This window comes from Epinephelus fuscoguttatus, linkage group LG11 (genome assembly GCF_011397635.1).
Source record: "Epinephelus fuscoguttatus linkage group LG11, E.fuscoguttatus.final_Chr_v1".
NCBI lineage: Eukaryota > Metazoa > Chordata > Actinopteri > Perciformes > Serranidae > Epinephelus > Epinephelus fuscoguttatus.
In genome coordinates this window covers 30,531,291-30,550,001 of record NC_064762.1, presented here as the reverse complement: position 1 = coordinate 30,550,001, position 18,711 = coordinate 30,531,291, and the positions used below count along the sequence as shown (strand labels likewise).

General features: G+C 40.3%; 1 protein-coding gene and 1 non-coding gene across 3 annotated transcripts in view; one reads left to right on the top strand and one right to left on the bottom strand.

Annotated features, from left to right (window-relative positions):
• vash2 (vasohibin 2) overlaps window positions 1–16,757 on the top strand; it is a 31,802-nt gene extending 15,045 nt beyond the window's left edge. For both annotated transcript variants that reach the window (XM_049589818.1, XM_049589819.1), the window contains exons 6-9: window positions 3,245–3,482; window positions 3,572–3,715; window positions 7,972–8,090; window positions 12,026–16,757. In XM_049589818.1, the coding sequence (XP_049445775.1) occupies window positions 3,245–3,482; window positions 3,572–3,715; window positions 7,972–8,090; window positions 12,026–12,095 (571 nt within the window). In that variant the 3' untranslated portion in view covers window positions 12,096–16,757. The remainder of the gene's footprint in view (window positions 1–3,244; window positions 3,483–3,571; window positions 3,716–7,971; window positions 8,091–12,025) is intronic.
• Window positions 73–145, bottom strand: trnat-ugu (transfer RNA threonine (anticodon UGU)). Its single transcript has one exon. It is a non-coding gene; the product is annotated as a tRNA-Thr (tRNA).
• Window positions 16,758–18,711: the final 1,954 nt, after the last annotated feature.

Sequence of the window (18,711 nt, the reverse complement as noted above, 5' to 3'; positions counted from 1 at the left end):
CAGCAAGGGACAGCGTGTTTGTGCAGTGTCACCTTTCAGGGGGCGCTGAGGTCATCCTCTGTAAAAGGACCCAGGCCCCAGCGAGAATTGAACTCGCGACCCCTGGTTTACAAGACCAGTGCTCTAACCACTGAGCTATGAGGCCTTACCTGTACTTTGCTGGGGGATGACCAGTATTTGAAATGTTAATGACAGGTGGAGACACACCCTGTTTACATACATACCAGTTAAGACAATGTGACATCAACATGACCTAACCTCTTGACTCTATCAGTGACTTTAATGTCTGCCCATTCCTCACTGGGCTCCAGAGTAAGTTTAAAATGTCCAAAAATTGCACTGAGATATGAATGTTCTAAATAAATTATATATCAGAACACTGTGTCACTGATAATAAAAAGTGAGACAGTGTTAGGAGAGGATAGGAGTAGATAGGGACAGACAGTTAGGATAGAAAAGCAAGAGGGATGAGCAGCAACTGTTGTTGCTTGTGGCAGTTGGAGCTGTCTGTCTCCTTGTCTTTGTGTCTGGGTCCAGTTTGTCCTCCGCCGCTGTTTTTTTCCCTTCCTGGTTAACAGTGATCTGAATTCTCTCCAGGATATTCAGGGTGTATCTTGGGTCACACCAGCTCTTTGTGTGGGTTTGTGTGTTCACTATGTGTGTGTGTTTGACTCTGTGTCTCATCGGATCAGCCATCACCGAGCAGTGTTTTGCAGAACAAGGCTAGAGCACAAAGCAGCCTCGAGTTGAATAATAATCAGAGCAGGAACTTTTCCAAAAAACTTTTAGACAAACTACATGGCCAAAAGTATGTGGACACCTGGACATTAAACCCATATGTAATTGCTGAAAATCAAACTCCTAGATCTGTCTGCTAGGTACCCCAACAGAGGGGTGACCAAAAATGGGGACAGTATGGAGCAGTTCCATTGGAACCATCCACAACTTTTCACAGTGGAAACGGAAAAAAAATCATACCAAACTGAACTTTATGGTACCGCTTAAAATATCATTGTGCACTGTAGCATTAATACCTCCCCTAACTGAAACTGAGGCCTAATACAATGCATGAGAACAGCTCCAGACTCCAGTGTCCACAAACCATACCATATTTCAAGACCAATTCCCGAGCTCCTACTGAAACTCAAAGAACTAGAGTTTGCTTGTGATGAAGATGAGGCAAGCACATGGCTCTACATAAAATGGCACCATACATAAAGAGGATTTTATGCCTTTTCCTGTATTTTCTTATCTTAAATCTCGCTGCTTTGAAATGTAGCGAGGAAGGGAATGTGGAGAGAAACTCGAGGAGGAGAGGGGGGAGGACGCATGAGGGAGAAAGAGACAGAGAAAGTGAATTTAAAAACCCACTGGATTAGCTCTGCATTATATCCATAGATAAGGCGTCTCACTTACCTCTGCCTCCCAGACATAACACAGTGAAATACAGTATTTGAAGCCTAAGAGAGTATTAAAGCCAGTCTGCTGTCAGGGTGAGATTGGATGGATGGATGGATGCATAGATAGAGCTGACTCTAGGATTATTATAACTTTAATTTCAAAGCAATAAGGTGAGTGTTAGAAAGAGAGAAGGATGCTGTACTCATCGGCCATGTTAAAACTGACAGCTCTCGTAGTGGTCTCTATGGCAAACAAAAGGGAGAGAGAGAGAGAGAGATGTACTGTAACATTAATTAACTATTCATTAGAAAGGAACAGGGGTGTGTTTTGTATCTACAGAGTTAATGTACAGTCTTTTTGCTTCTGTTATTAAGATGAAGAAAAGTATAATGATAGCTGCAGTTGACTTATCGCCATTGCAGTTAATGAAACTGTGTGTGTGTTTGTTTGTATGCATGTCTTTTTTAGCTTTTCAAAGTATAATTAATCTCTTTTGCTGTCTTAGACAATCATCCATACTTTAAGAAAGTTCTTGTCCGAGCATATATATATATATAGATTTAGTCTTTAAGACAACATACAGAATATAGAAACTGTTAATAGCTCAGCAGGAAGGGATTCAATGTCTTGCTTAAGAACACCAAACTGTGAAGATCTGGTTTCTTCATACAGTAGGCCAGCCCTGTTCTGCTTTAATGCTGTGAGTTTCCCTACAGCACACAGTCATGCTGATACACACTGGTATGTGTGTGTGTGATCAGTGGTCTAGTTGTGTTGATGGCCCTTAGTGAATATTTAATGAAAACACAGCAGTGCTGTGGCATCCAGGCTGCTGAGGTGACGGGCAGGCACACTGGCCAATGACAGGCCTCCGTGGACAGAACAGAGCAGATGGTTGGCCACTGGCCGACAAAGATACTGTCCAGATCTGTGTGTGTGTGTGTGTGTGTGTGTTTGCACAGATTGCTACAGTTGGATCCCTGTCAGTGTTGAGCTCTACGAAGCTGTGCAGTCCACAGCATGAGAGCTGACTAAATATAGACCTCATTCAGTTTTCATATGTTGTTGTTACAAACATGTTTTTCCACCACTGAAGAATTATTAACTTTCTGTTGAATGTTACCCTATCAGTTCTGCGCTATGTCAGACAGAGATTGGGCTCAGTTAAATATTTTACTAATAATTGAGTCTTCCACATTTTGAAATCGGTGTGAACCTGGATTGTTGGATTTGAAGGCATCAGGAGCAGCAGAGTAGAAAAGCAGGAAAGGACAGAGAGGAAAGAAGATTAGAAAGAGAAGTAGAAACTATATGGATGGGTGAGAATTCGGAATGAGGAGGTCAAAGGTCAAGAGGTGCACATATTGCACTATATCTCCTGAGTCACAAGGTCAGCCACACACACATACCCTGAACATGTGTCATCATCTCCTCAGGTTTCTGATGGTACCAGATAGCTCATCTGTCTCTCAGTTTGTTTTTCTAGTCACATTTTGTCAGACAAGGGGAGCTGCACAAACTTCGGCAGTCACAGAGCTATTGTTTACCCCGTGGCATTTTCATAGTATTGGCCTTCTGAGAGTCAGACTGAATCTAATTTCACGAGTCAAGCTGCTGTGCTGCCTCTGCTGTGAGAAATCAAAACAAATACACTTTCACTTTAACTCTTGGGTTTTGCACTCAGATGTTGTTTTTTATTTCAGGTCTGTAGTCAAATGTGCAGCTCCAGCAGTGCAGTCAGAGTGCATCTAGATTAGTTCATCTAATAAATCGAAAAATAGAACTCCAGACGACATGAACCAAAATAATGCCCTTGAGATCCTTTCTTAACTGTGTTAACCAGCTACCTGACCAACGGGCTGACGTCTCTCGAGCGTTTCCCCATCAGCTTTAAGACCCAGTTTTCTGGCCACTGCTTCCACCATGTTGTACTGGGCGTCTACTGCAACGGCCGCTATGGGTCACTTGGCATGAGCCGCCGGCAGGACCTGATGGACAAACCGCTGACACACCGCACACTGGGAGAACTTGTAGCTGAGTTTGAGAGCTCTTACAAAAGATACCAGCACACTCTGAAGAAGGTAAGAATAGAGATGGAGGGATGAAGATGTGTTATGTAGGTGGAAGGGTGGTGGAATCATTAATTGATTTTAAACCCTGCTTCTCCCAGGTGAAGATCGGCCTGTATGTGCCTCACGACCCCCACGTCTTTCAGCCGATCGAGTGGAAGCATTTGGTGCTGAACGCTGCACGACTGGGAGCCCAGGAGATGAGGAAGGAACTGGAGAAACACGGCCGAGATATGAGGATGAAGGTACATACTGTATGCACACAGACATTCTGTACACTTTAGGGTTTGATTTGATTTTAATACAGATTTTATGCCTGTGCCCCAGCAAAAAGCGTGGCCAGAGGCATTATGTTTTCAGGTTGTCCATCCCTCCGTCCGTCTCATTCTTGTGACTGCGATATCCCAAGAACGCTTTGAGGCAATGTATTCAAATTTGGCACAAACGTCCACTTCGACTCGTGAATGAACTGATTCTACTCTGGTGGTCATAGGTTAAAGGCCAAGGTCACTGTGACCATGTGTGTCTCATTCTTGTGAACTCAATATCTCATTCTAGTTTATTCCAAAAACTCAAAATTTGACAATTACAATTGAAAAAAAATCAATCAACAATTAAGTGTTTTCCTCTTTATTTTTTTCACTGAAGTCATCTTAAAGATAAGAACACCAAACACTTGATGATGCTTAATGTTCAGAACCTGATAAAAAGGTTTTATCAGTAAGTTTAAGGTTATGGGTTTCCTACAAACCAGCTGTAACTGTATCTTTTACATAATAATTCTCACAAGAGAAATGGATATACCAGGCTCAGAAATGAATGTGTACTCAAGACAGAAGTGTCCAGGTAGATACAAAAAATATCAGTGAAATAAAAGTTAAATTCCCCCGATAAATAACAGTATCCTATTTGAGCTTCAGTGTTTGAGAGTAAGTGTGCAGCCTGAGGCAGGAGAAGAAACTTGGCTCACTGTAGCCAGAGGCAGAAGAAAATACAGACTGCACTCAAACCACAAAACAAATCAACAAATATGGTAACAACTGAAGACAGCAGGGTGAAAATGGACCTTTTGGGATTCATTGGCCAGCTCCCAGCAGTGGGACAGAAGTAAAACAGTTCTTAGTGGTTCAACTAATGGGGAGTTTATTTGCCAAAATCCAATACAGACGTGTAATTTCATAGTGGAATACAAGAGAGCAAAATGCCTCTCAAAATCAGATCAAGGGGGGGCAAATATGACCTTTTAAAAGTAGTGAAATGTCAGTGTGAATAAAAACACACAATCTCGATGTACACAGTTACTATTAATGGTCACATGTAATGTATTTGATTGATAGTCAGATCCAAACTGAATTAAAATATCTGATTTGATTTATTCAACTGAGACGAGTTGATACCGTAACCAGTGCCGCTGCTCAGCCACAACACTTCTCTCACAAAGTTACATTTATAGTTTACTTCTTACTTTTTTTAATATCATCTCCAACATTATAACCCTGATGTAGTCAGCAGTCATTTCTAATCTCAGTGCCTCTGTTTACATAGACTTTAAGTTGAAACAGCACATTGTCTTGTGTTCTGATGACCCAGGCAGCTAAACTCAGAAAAAAAACCCCTCCTGGACTTTTTTTTTTCCTTTTGAAACTGAACAGGGGAAACACCTTTATTACTTTTTTCCATGAGACCAGAGATGGATGTAGTTTCCCTCTTGCTGAACATGGAATATAAACTGTCAGGAATTATTTAGGGCATGATGGGGAAGGAAGGAATGTGCGAGTATGTGTGTGTGTGTGTGTGAGGAAGAGGAGGAGACGCCGAGAAGTGGGTTTGTTTGAGGTTAAATGTTTTGCGAACCCTGGGGTTTTTATTTTCAGTTTCTACGGGTTGGCTTTTTGTTTTCTTTTCACATTTTTCCATATTTCCCGCACCACATGCAATTCCACGAAGGTGATGGTTGAGGTTCTGGGTGTATGTGTGTGGTTGCATGCGAGATGATGGTGTTGGATAGTGGTGTATGGACTGCATTGCATGTCAGCAAGATATGTAGGTCAGCGAGTTTGCAGCTGTCACACACACACATGCACATGAAAACACAGACACACACAGTCAGACTCTGGTCAGCTGTGTTGTGGTTCGTATTGGCTTTAGTATAATCTCTGTTGTACTCCAGAGAATGTGAATTTAGTACAGACTTTTTGTGTGTGTGTGTGTGTGTGTGTGTGTGTGTGTGTGTGTGTGCCCCCATGTGCATCTATTTTTATAAGGACCCAGCTGAGTTTTGGACTTTGACAGTAAGATTATCTAGTTTGTTCCTCTTTCTTCTTCCAAGGGCTGTTTTAGGGTTAAGGTCAAAATTAGGTTTATGTTACAGGCTATGGAATGCACTACAGTAGGTCACTGATGGTCCTCACAAGATTTAAAATGTGTAAACTCACAGTAACACACACCCTTCTGCATCAAGGACTTGATATAAAGTTTCATGGTTCAAAAAATAGAAACATTTAAGTCATGTTAAAGCATGATTCTCAAAAAGGCTGTAGGATATGTACACACACACACACACACACACACACACACAGACACTGAGACTCATCTATCAGAGCCACATGACTAACGTGACCAGCTGTGGAATATGAGCCATTTCCTGGCTTTTGCTTTGTCCGGGAAAACTTGCCATCCGTGTTCATCCTGCAGTTTTCCTCACCCGCTGAGTTCTTAATGATAGCTTCGAGTTACTGTTTATTACACACACGCACACATATGAAATGCCTTATGTGTAGCTTTAAATTGTGTTTTCTCCATGATTCATTTGCCACAGCAGTTTGTCAAGATTGAGTGAGATTAAAAAAGAAAAACAAATCACCCACACAAGCATGTATGTGCATAGTGGGATTGTTGTTCTGGGGTCCCATTCGTCATGGTTGCATTTTCTGCCCTGCAGCTGAGTAACAGCAGTGGTTGTTGGAGTCATGCTAGCATAGTTTCTGTACGTTGAAATGTGAGGGTGTAGCAGGGTGTAAATAGAAAAGCAGCATGTATCCTGCGTTTTCACTGGGTGAATGATCCCATGAGGTTTTTTTTTGGCAGATTGGTCCATCTGTTTGTTAACACAGACTCTCAAATCAACCATGTCGAGCTGAAATGATTGGTCCATTAATCAATAAGTTGACTGACAAGTGTGAGGATTTGCTGCCTTTTCCTGTTGTATATCATTAAAACGGAATCCATTTGGGTTTTGCACTGTTGAGCAGACAAAACAAGTAATTTGAAGATGACACCTTGGCTATGAGACTTGTGATTGGCATTTTATCACAATAAGACATTTTGTTGACTATATATTAGGGCTGCCCCCGACTCAGAATTTTCCTAGTCAACCAATAGTCGTCATTTAGGGCCATTAGTCGAGTAGTCGCTGGCATGTTTACGATATTAATTCAATAATTTAGTCATATATTTTGGGCGGGGGAACACAATGGTTTGAGTTCAAGGTGTGAGAAAGAATAGTATCAGTAACATTGTTAACACTGTGCTACATTACAGAGAAATACAAAACCGTACCAATGAACCTTCATTAATAAAGGCCTATGTTTTATCTACAAGTGCACGTCACACACTGAGCGAGCCGTCTGTTAATGACGCTGTCGGCAAAGCAGTAATGATTGTGCTAAGTGGCTAATGGGCATGTAGCTACTTCCATGTTTCAGATGATGTCATGTTTGTAGTCGACCAATGAAGGGGGCAGCCCTACTGTATATACTTAAAGAAGTATTTCAACGCTGGAAAGATGGTCTTCTCACAAACCTGGGCTGTCTATGCAGTAGAAAGACGCAAATACTTTTGAAATTGGTGCTACATGACCAGAGAAAACAGAAGAAAAGGGCTGTGGTATTTGCTTTGGTTAAGAAGTAGAAAACCTATAACTACCAGAATGCACTGTGCCACCCCGGACCAATAGAGGCTCCTGTTAGTGGGTGATGTAATCTGAGTTGCTCCCCTGAAAAACAATATGATGGCCAGCTGGCAACAAATTATCTGAAATTACAGTTAAACAGGAAGCTAAAATATGTTCCCTAAGTAAACATACTAACAGAATCCTGGGTCATATTTGGTCAGCACTGTCTAGTTTTACTGTTTGATTTCTTTTTTTGTTTTCAACCTGTTTTTCACAATACAGGAAACAGTATGTAGTTCTCTTCCTGTTCACAAACCATTGTATTACAGCTAAATGGTGCACCAAAATGTCTCTGAAGACATTTTAGGCAAAATATAGGCAATACGAGCCAGTGGAAATCCAGATTTTGGCAAATGAGCAGGGAGATCTGGGCACTGGCAAGATTGAGGGAAGTTAAACAGTTCATTTACACATGCTACTCACATCGTTACAATACAAAGCTGGCTTTGCTCAGTATCAGTGTCAGTCAGATAAATACTTAGAATACAAACTGAAGTGTAAATTGTCACAACATAGTGATATTGACTGTTCTTAGTGTGATTTTCTTAGATCCTTAAATCATCCAGTGCGCAGTCACCAATCAAGGAGCGGAGCCGGGGGAAATCCTTATCACCAAGGCGACGGCAGAGCAGTCCCCAGCGACGCTTCACACACCGCAGAGACAAATCGTGAGTGTTTTCCAATGTTTCTGCCTCGGGACAGGAAACTTTGAGCAGATGACATGGGTATGTGTGTGTATCTGTGGTCGTGTATGCTCTTTCCAGACCACTTTTTACAGTAGCAGCTCACTAGATTTTTTTACAGAGAAGAATTAATGCTGGTCTCCAAACTTACCAGTGAGTTCACCAGTGTTTTAATGGTAGCAGCTGGTATTTATCAACCCTTGTGTGTTCCTACCTTTCCCCTCCTTCCTTTCTCCCCATGGCTTTGCTGCTCAGGTCAAGGAGAGTTTAGATCTGAAGTGGCTTGTGTGTGTGTGAGAGTGTGTGTGAGTGTTGCTGACAGCTCAGCATTATTAGCCGGCAGACAAGTCCTTGTTCTGTTCAGCTGACACTTGGCGTTGTCATCATGGTGTGTTAGTGTGTGTGTGCCTCAGCAGCAGAGTGCCTCTCTCTTTGTTCCTGAGATACAGGATGAAAATGTAGATGCAGATGCGTGTAAAACATAAATCCATGTATTGAATCAGAAAAAACATAAAACCAAACTCCGTGGAGAAATCTGAAAATTTAAAGACACCTTGCTCTGTGGCTTTAATACACACAAGAGAACATGACTAAAGATCTTGTTTGAATCACTGGGAGCTAGTCTTTGACTCGGCGTGAATACAGTTATGAAGGATAACTGCATTTTCTACATCGATTTTTAGTGTGTGAATTTTCTTGGTTTGAAGCTTTTTCAAACAAGTGATCTCATGTAATAATTACTTTCATATCAGTTGTAAAACTCTCAGTTGAAACGAATATGTATTAAATTCTTTCAGGGTTAGCAGCTCTTAAAAACAAGGTGACTCACCACTCCAATTCAATGGCAGGGAAACTTTGACACACATGCAGGATGCCGACTGTGTTTGTGTGTGCTGTCAGCTGTGTGGTAGGATGTAACACAATCTGACTTGGACAACAGCTGCAGCCCAGGCCTACTGCAGAGTCACCACAAACACAACACACACACACACACACGCACGCTGCACCAGAATTAGTGACAGTGCTGTGTGTTGCCATTTGACATGGCACCGCGATGACCTTTCTTATGAGAAGCTCAAGGGGGATTAACCATCTAATTATTCAGATGTATATGTGTGTGTGCCTGCTTGTGTGCATGTGTGTGTTTAATAAAACTCCAACACAAAAAGGAGGCTTTTCCTTGCTGCACTTAACCACCATCCTTCTCAGTTTTAAAGTAATGAAAATCTCAAAAACACGATAACTGATTGTGCTGGTCTGCACAATACAGTAGCTGTTGTCATGTCTAAAACTCTGTCTCTGTCAGTGGCGAGAGACATGTGATATTTTAATGATGCTCAGTGAGGTAAAACCACCTGAAAGCTATTATTTTGCACCAACTTCTCTTATCACCCATCACAAGGAGCTGCAGATAAAGAGAGGAATGCAAGCTAGAGAAATAACTTTTTTTTTAGTCAAATGAGAAGTTTCTTTACTAGCGTACATTTAGTTTCTTTTCCCTTCAGGGTTCAGTCAAATACATTGTTATTTTAATCTTCATAAAAGTTAATTTTCTCATGAGTGCAGAGAAACAGTTTAAATGAACAGGACACATCAGAATAGCACATTACCACTTTAAACCACTTGAATGTGGTACTTAAAAGGCTATTACTGTTATCAACAGAGCACTTAAGAACATGTTGCCACTTCAGACAGATAACTCCAGCAGAGACAACGCAATAATCTGCTGCTGGTTTTAAACAGCCGAGAGCACGGACTCTTGAAACGCACAGGGTTATTTAGCAGCATGAGTAAGACATTTCAGCAGGCTGTTTCCAGCACTGCCTGCTGTACACCAACAAATACAACACAAAACTTAAATTAAGTGGAATAACATTTGATAAAAATACAAAACATACCCTGGAATATATTAAAAACAGCATTTAAAAAGATTTTAAAAGTACAATTCTGTGAACTCTCTGAGCACAGATGGTTAAAGACAATAAAACATATAAGGAAAGAAATAGGAACAGTGGACTCAAAGAGAACAAGAACGGGATCAAAAGAAGAAGAAGAAGGCAAGAAGGAGAGAAGGAAAAGACAAGGAAAGGAGAGAAGAAAATATGACAGATGGGAGGAGAGAAGAGGGGGGAAGAAAGGTTGGAAAGAAGAAAAGGTGGAGGGGTTCGAAAAATAAGAGACAAAGCCTGATGGAGGACAGGAAGAAAAGAGGAAATCAAAATACCATTTAGAGAGGCGGACGAGGAATAAAAAGGCTGTCAGTTCAACAGATTGGCTTCAGCAAGTAGCACTTTTCCTTGATGTGTCAGAGAGAGAGAGAGCACTTGAAAGCGACCTTATAAGCAGAAATCACTGAAGAAAATGAAAGCGGATAAAGAAAAGAGTGAGGGAGAAGAGGGGATGGGAAGAGAGAGAGGAAGAGATGGTGTGAAAAGAGAGGGCAAGAAGAAGACAGAACTGAGGATTAAATCTAATGACTTTCTGGCTTTTAGAATTTCTTACTGAGGAATGAGAGAGAGCTAAATCTCCTTCTCATTTTCCACATTCGTCATGTCTTCCTGCACTTTCTTTCTCCACTTTACATGTGCACTGCACTGTGAACAGTGTTATTCAGCACTTCTCAACAGGTTGAATTGCACATATCATAGTTTATGACATACTGTACTAGGACATTTTTATAACATTTTTATGATATACTATACTATGATGGGGTGGCACGGTGGTACAGTGGTTAGCACTGTCATCTTCTGGGTACAAACCTGCCAGCTGGCTAGGCCCCCTCTGTGTGGAGTTTGCATGTTCTTCCTGTGTCATTGTGGCGGGTGGGATCCTCCTCCTTCTCCTGCTTCCTCCCTCCATCCAAAGATATACAGGTTAACTGGTAATTCTAAATTGCCTAAGGTGTTTATTACACACTATCCTATGAAAAATGTTTTTATGACATACTATACTATTACATTTTTATGACATACTATACGATGACATTTTAATGACATACTATACTATGACATTTTTAAACTTTTTTTTGACATACTATACTATGACATTTTTATGACAAACTATATGATGACATTTTTATACAAATTTTTGACATACTATACTATGTCATTTTATGACATACTATACTATGACATTTTTATACAAATTTTTGACATACTATACTATGACATTTTTATGACAAACTATATGATGACATTTTTATACAAATTTTTGACATACTATGCTATGTAATTTTATGACATACCATACTATGACATTTTTATACAAATTTTTATGACATACTGTATTGTCATTTTATGACATACTATACTATGACATTTTTATAAAATTTTTGACATACTATACTATGTCATTTTATGACATACTATACTATGACATTTTATGACGTACTATACTATGTAATTTTTATAAAAATGTTGGACATACTATACTATGACATTTTTATAACATTTTCATCACACTATACTATGACATTTTTGACATTAATATGACATGCTATACTGTTACATTTTCATAACATTTTTTGACATACTACACTTCGACATTTTTAGGCCTTTATTTAACATACTATACTATGATATTTTTTTTGACATTTTTTATGACATACTATGTTATATTATTTTTATAATATTTTTATGGCAACCTGTGACATTTTTATGGTGTTAAATGACATACTATACTGTGACTTTTTTTTTTTTTTGACATACGATACTGACATTTTTTTTTTTTTACATACTCTTCTATGACATTTTTTCCGAAGTAAATGTGCTGAGGTTTGTACTAATTTAGTTTTACTGTGTAACTTTGAGGAGGACATGCCAGCAGGAAAGAGGACTTCTACAATAACAATACCACCACTGTGTTTTTAATATGCGCTCGGTGATCTAACCACTTTTTTTTGCTTTCTATCCATCTTTCAGGCCGGCCTCAGTGGAGAGGAAACCTCCGGAGCTTAGCACTCTTAATGATGGCTACCAGATCCGCATCTGATCCCCATCATTACCTCCCAATCATCCAAAATCCGTCCAGCCTTCTCAGCCACCCTGATCCTCCTGAAGAGCCTCTACCTGCCATCGCTTTCAAGAGAGCAGTCACTGCAGCTACAGTGATTTCACACAGTCAAGGTGGTTGACAAACACACTAAAACATGTTAAAAGAGCTTTTCTGAGCTGGAAGCAGAACAATATTTCAGAAGCCAAGACTCGGACAAAAAGTAACTGGTTGTTCTGGTTTTAATGCCTAACAGTGGACTGTTCAGTAGCAATGAATCCTTGACAACAGTCTCATCATTTAACACCTGAGAGTGGCTGCTCTTTCTCTTACACATACATTTCAGTCATGTAGTTGAAGCACTATCCATCTGATGTAGGATAAGCCCAGAAGAAGTGCTATCAATGCATTTTTAGATTAACAAGATTTCATTGAACTGGTAGGTAGAAATTAAAGGCTGAGAGCTGTCATGTCCTGACAACAGATAAAGGCAAGTGTTGTGTGACCCCTCAGTGACCTTGTGTCTTAGAGAAGGGCTACAACAGGAAGTGAGAGAGAAGAAAGAGTAGATATTTGTCAGCATCAATTTGTGAACGTATTTTTCAGTGGTTGAGAGAGACCGGTATCCATGGTGGAAGAGTCACAACAAGAACATGTTCTGTTTCTCTTCGCACAGAACAGACTAAAAATATTTAAATTTATTGGGGGTTTTGGCATGTTATCGTGTTAAATTATCAGGTATCATGATGCTACTTCTATGGCACTATTTCTTACCGAGAATTTAAGTCAAGGATGGGAGCAGCAATGACTTCACAGGGTTTCATTTTGTTGTCAGTTTTCCAACATGGCAGGCCTGGAGGAGGAGATTCACAGGTGTGGGTGTTGTTATCCCACTTTATTCTCACATCTGCTCAACTACTGCAGCACTTTGGCTTTAATAAAAAGACCACTGAAGGGATGTTCAAAAGTAATATTTCAGTTTCAATCCGACCTTTCCAAAACCCCCTGAACCAACAGCAACTTAAATAAGATGACTAAGTAGACTTCCACATGCAGATTCTATTGATCAGAGAGGACGAGTGTAGAATAAGGAGAGGACGTTCAATAAGATATGCAGGGATATCAAAGACACAGAGTCCATAGAGAGGAAAAGGAAGAAGAAGAGAAGAGGTGGAAAGGGGTGAGAAGAGAGGGAGTTATATAGAGAGAGGATTCACTGCAGAACATCAGTGAACGATCATTAGAGCACTGCGGCAAACCTCCTGCCCCCCACCCTACCCCCTCTCTTATTCCCCTCCTCCTCTGCCCTCTGTTGACACATAACTGAATACATAACCACAGCTCTGTTTCCAGCCAAGTAAAACTCCTCAAACACAAAAATGTAAAGACTCAAATACAGACTCGTGTTGGACAAGAAGTTTATGGTCACAGTATCTAAAGCTAAATATGTAGACAGAAAGGCACTCACTGATATTATAGTAAAAGAGAAGGTTCAGCATTTTTGTCCACAAAACTATTGATTGAGTCGATCATTCAAAATTCACATTGTTATTTATTCAATAAGGTGATTTCTATTATTTATTATAGCTTAATTCTTAGGAAAAAACACCTGTTTGAATGGACATTTAGCTGTAGGCTAAGCTAGCTTGTCCATCCGTCCATCACATTCTTGTGAACGCAGCATCTCAAGAATGCCTGGAGGGAATTTCTTCAAATTCGGCACAAATATCCACACTTGGACTCAGGGCTGAACTGATAAGGTTTTGGTGGTCAGAGGTCAAGGTCTGTGTGACCTTGTGTCCGTTTCCATTCTCGTGATCGCAGTATTTCAGGAAAAGCCTTGAGGGAATTACTTACGATTTGGTACAAACTTCCACGTTGACTCAAAGATGAACTGATTAGATTTCGATGGTCAGAGATCAAAGTCAGTGTGACCTTGCATCTGTTTCATTCTCATAAACGTGATATTTCAAAAAGGCCTTGAGGGAATTTCCTCAAATTTGGCACAACTGTCCATTTGGACTAAATAATAAACTGATTAGATCTTGGTGGTCAGAGGTCAAGGTCACTGTGACCTTGTGTTCACCTTATTCTCGTGAACACTATATTTTCTGACAGCCTTAAAAGGAATTTCCTTGAATTTGGCACAAACATCCACTTGGACACAAGACCAAACTGATTCAATTTTGGTGGTTAAAGGTCAAGGTCACTGTGACCTCGCAAAACATGTTTTTGGCCACAACTTAAAGCTATAGTGCGTAACTTCTATCGCCTCCCAGCGGATAATGCGTTATTACAACTAATAAGCCGGCGGCACTTCCATGTACACAGAGTAAACACTCGCCACGCACCGTGTACACAAAGTAACACTCGCCAGTCGCCACACACCGTACGCAGAGTAACACTCGCCAGTCGCCACACACCGTGTACACAGAGTTACACTCGCCTCACACCGTGTACACAGAGTAACACTTGCTTCACACTCTGTACACAATGCTACACAACGTGGCGAACACCAGGCTGCTAACATTACATTATGTTCATAGCACCATTTCCAAGAAAATAATAAAGTACTAGGTCCAGTACATGTAACAGCAACACATACTACTCATAATATAATTATAAACCAAGTCACTTACTTATCCAACAGCAGCAAGGCAACATCCGTGTCTGCCCTCAGCCCAATTTCTTTATACAGGGATCTCCACCGAGGAAAAGCGACGCCAATACAAATCCTTGTTTGCCTTCTCCGTCGGTCACTTTCCTTCTTTGCTAATAGACCTTCAGCCAAACGTCCAGGCTTTTTCTTTGTGGTAGGATCCACTTCTGAACCGTGTCTCGGCCGCTTCTCCGCCATGTTGCTTTCTCCTTCTACCTGCGCTCTACCTCTTGCTATGACACTCTCTGCTCTTCCTCCCCCTCCCTTCTTGTTGTGAGGAAGCATTTCCTGTGTGCCAGCGCGGGAATGTCGCCGGTCGACACGCAAACTAAAAATGATATATTGAAAAATACCGCGAGATGTTAGAGGAGCCGATTGGCTTAATCAGCATTGTGTAATCTCCTCTAGTAGTGGCTTGGGTGAAACGGACATTTACGGACCTGTAGAAGTTACGCACTATAGCTTTAAGAATTAACACATAAATTACGACAAAATTCATTATTCTTTTTTCTTTCTCATGCCTTAACTCGACTTGTAGTTGAGATTGAAATGTGAATGATACAGAATCAACCACAATACAGTTTAACATTTAACACAACCACACATTGAGAGGTCAGCACATTTGATGAATGAGAGCATTGTGGATTATTCTTAAAATACTGTGATCTTGAAAAGGGTACCTTAAAAAGTATATCCTGAAAAATTAAATCACTAGTTTTTCCAAAACAGGTTAGCAGAAGGCTGTGGGGCTTCGGATGTGTCAACCACACTCTGCTGTAGCCAACCCATGTTTTCACACAGTAAACTAACGTACTGTTGGCCAGCTGGGTGCTGCCTTCACAGCTGTTCCACCAACAGCTGGAAAATAAAACAATTTAGCTGGTCCAAGTTCAGCTGAAGCCAGTTTGTCCACTCAGACAAAAGAGAAGTGAAGGCAGATGTTGGCCGAGTGAACACTCTAACAAAGGCCTCATTCAAGACAGATTTATCTGACAGAGGGATACAATACTCTGCACGCTGTCAGCAGATAATACAGGCAGTTGGGACAGTGGGGGCAGGACCTTTACAGGGCTCTAAGATGATTGTTTTGGTCACCAAATGCTCCTATTAATGAAAATTGTCATGTTTTAATCTCATGGATGAATGCATTTTGACTTTTGGTGTAATACTGAGAAACTGAGATATTGAGTCAAAGGACACTGCTCCAGCTCTGCAACATGAGGGCAGCGCCACTCTGTGTTTGTCAACCTAGAACGTCAAAGAAAGTCAAAATGTTTTGTTAAAGCAGTTTTCCAATCAGAAACTCATATTTTTAGTTCTTCACAGGGGACAAATAAGAGTCAGGAAACCACGAAAGTTCTCAGAGCAGCTTGCTGAATTGTCTTATTGCTCAAAGAGGCTTCTGTACTGATGAGAGCCTTGATGAGAGCATTCAGTACTGTATGCACTGCTTCACGCTCGTATGCGTGATGTATCAAAAGGATTGTCCAAAAAAAATCCAATCAAGTCTGAATTTGATTGGGGTTTTATTGTTTGGATCTTCCTGTTGAGGCCTTCGATGATCACAGCTGAGAAATTTGAAATCAAAGAAGCTTGAAATCACACGTCACACATGTCATAGTTGGTTTTAACCAGTGAAATGATGTTTGAATATCACGTATCATACCAGAGACAAAAGAGTATTCAGTTGTTAACAGAAACCTTATATCGAAACATATTCAACACATGCTGTACTCAGGTACAGTATATATGTTTGTATGTCAAAATGCATCTACATTAAGTCATGTTTGTTACATCCACAGAATGTACTGTACGGTTTTAAGCCTTTAGACTGAGAACTATAGAAGTCCGTTTTTATTGTTGGCGAGTATAACCAGCTCTGTTCACAGAATTAAGGGGTTAAGTTCGTTGCTCAATGACATTTTGAGGGCAGCTGTTGAGTGAAGACAAAAGATTAAATCCACGATTTTTAAAAAAAAAAAAAAAAAAAAAAGCATTAAAGGCTAGCTCTTTCTGCTACATAGAACCAAACAGACAATACAACTGTCTGCCTTTAGCATGACTGAAAAACCCCAACTGATGTCTATAGTTTTCATCTGAAGGATTAACTCTCCGAAAAATGGTGTTTCCTAAAATCAAGCTCAGAGATTATCTTTTTTCAATTAGGCTGCACGCGGCAACATTAGGTTTCTTGATGACCAAAGCTAGCAATGATCGAACACCCGTAAACTTCTAGCAACACAACTCCTTACTTTAACTTCCAGCTGCTACAAACAAAAACAGCAACTTATTTTAAAGGCACTCTGTGAAGTTTTTGGCCACTGGTAGTGCTGTGGAGCAATGTTTTTAAAAGTGGGTGCTTGTTTTGTTAGTATCTCATGTATGCTAACTATTATGTGCCTAGGAATGCCAACAAAGGCAGGAAGGCTGCTAGCAAGCCAACAGGATGTTAACTGTGTGATTTAAAGTGATGTCAAAGGGTGCAGTTTTAACTTCACACCTAATGGAACAAAGATAATCTTACATATCTGTAAAGTTTAGGAGAAAACACTCCTCATTTTACTTTTGGTGTTTTGGTCACATCAGTCATCAGCAGGAGGGTTTCAGGAGTCTGTGTACAGATTGTTTGTGAATATTGTCATTTGATTGTTTTATCACTTTCCTTTGAATGTTTCACAGTGTCTTCTCGCTCACAGAACAAGTATGTTTTGTTGCCAACTGAACGTTTTATCCTAGCTTTTTGTTCCAACAATGAGCTATGCACACGCCGCATGGAGAGCAGGTGATGACAAAAATCCTAGTCTTCCAATTCAAACAGTGGAGGAGAAAGGTGTTTGTGGCTCAGTCTACAAAAAAAATCTAAAACATCTGTACAGAAAAACAAATCTTGGTTATTAAGAATAACTCGCCAAGAACCCACAGCTTTCCCTCTGTGCAGCTCCAGCCTGAGCCATTACCACTAAATCAAGGTGCTGTGAGAAAAAAGCAGAATATTTTTACATATTTCTGATGTTTGGCCAGCAGTGGACCATAGCACAGCCCAGAGACAGAGATCTGACACTCTGGCACAAAGCAACCAGCTCACCATGTTAATATTTGTATTGAAGCTTCAGTGTTGATAACTTTCTAAAGGCTCGATGTTTGTAGGCATACAGACGAAGCACAACGCTGCTTTTGCTTTTTGAGTATTCAAAATCCTGTTTCACACCGGGGTTGTGGACGAAACAAGACGGGGAATTGGTGCATTTTCACACTGAAGAAGCAACATATCTTGGAGTACATCTTTCAGGAAAGACGATTTTCTGACGTGTTTTTGGAACTATACAAAACGGAGATTCAACAGTTACCAAGGACCTAAAGTTCACAAATATCTCAATGCACAAATTATAATGGAAACTTTGGATTTAAAGACAAACATCAACACTGCAGTTGTAAGAATTTGACCCAAATGCAGTGACAAGCTCCCTGACTGCTCAGCAGGGACACGGGAACTGCGACAAGTCACGACAAAATACAACAACCCCAAACAGTGATACTCAATGTAGCAACTAAAATCTGTTTGTATGTTTGTTTGCAATAGAGACGTTTGTGCTTGACGGTTTTATTGAATGTTTTGTTTTTGGTTTTTTTTTTAATAAGATTCTGTTTGTTGTTTAACTTCTTGAAGACATTTGGGTTTGATTCACTGATTGTACACTATCATTTTGAATGAGACCATTTGTTTAAAAACCAAAAAAAGAACAGTAGTGTAGCCGATGTTCTTTTTTTATGGCCTTTGATTTGTTTCCAAAGTGCTGATACCACATTTCTCAACTCCATCCTGGTCCTGATCTTTCTGTACTGTAAAATGTACTGTGTGTTTGGAAATCAGCAATTAATGAGGAAACTTCTTGAGGCTCTGCTGTGGCTTGCGGCAAGCCCATCTGTGTAACTTCATGAGTTTGACATGAGTGAGTT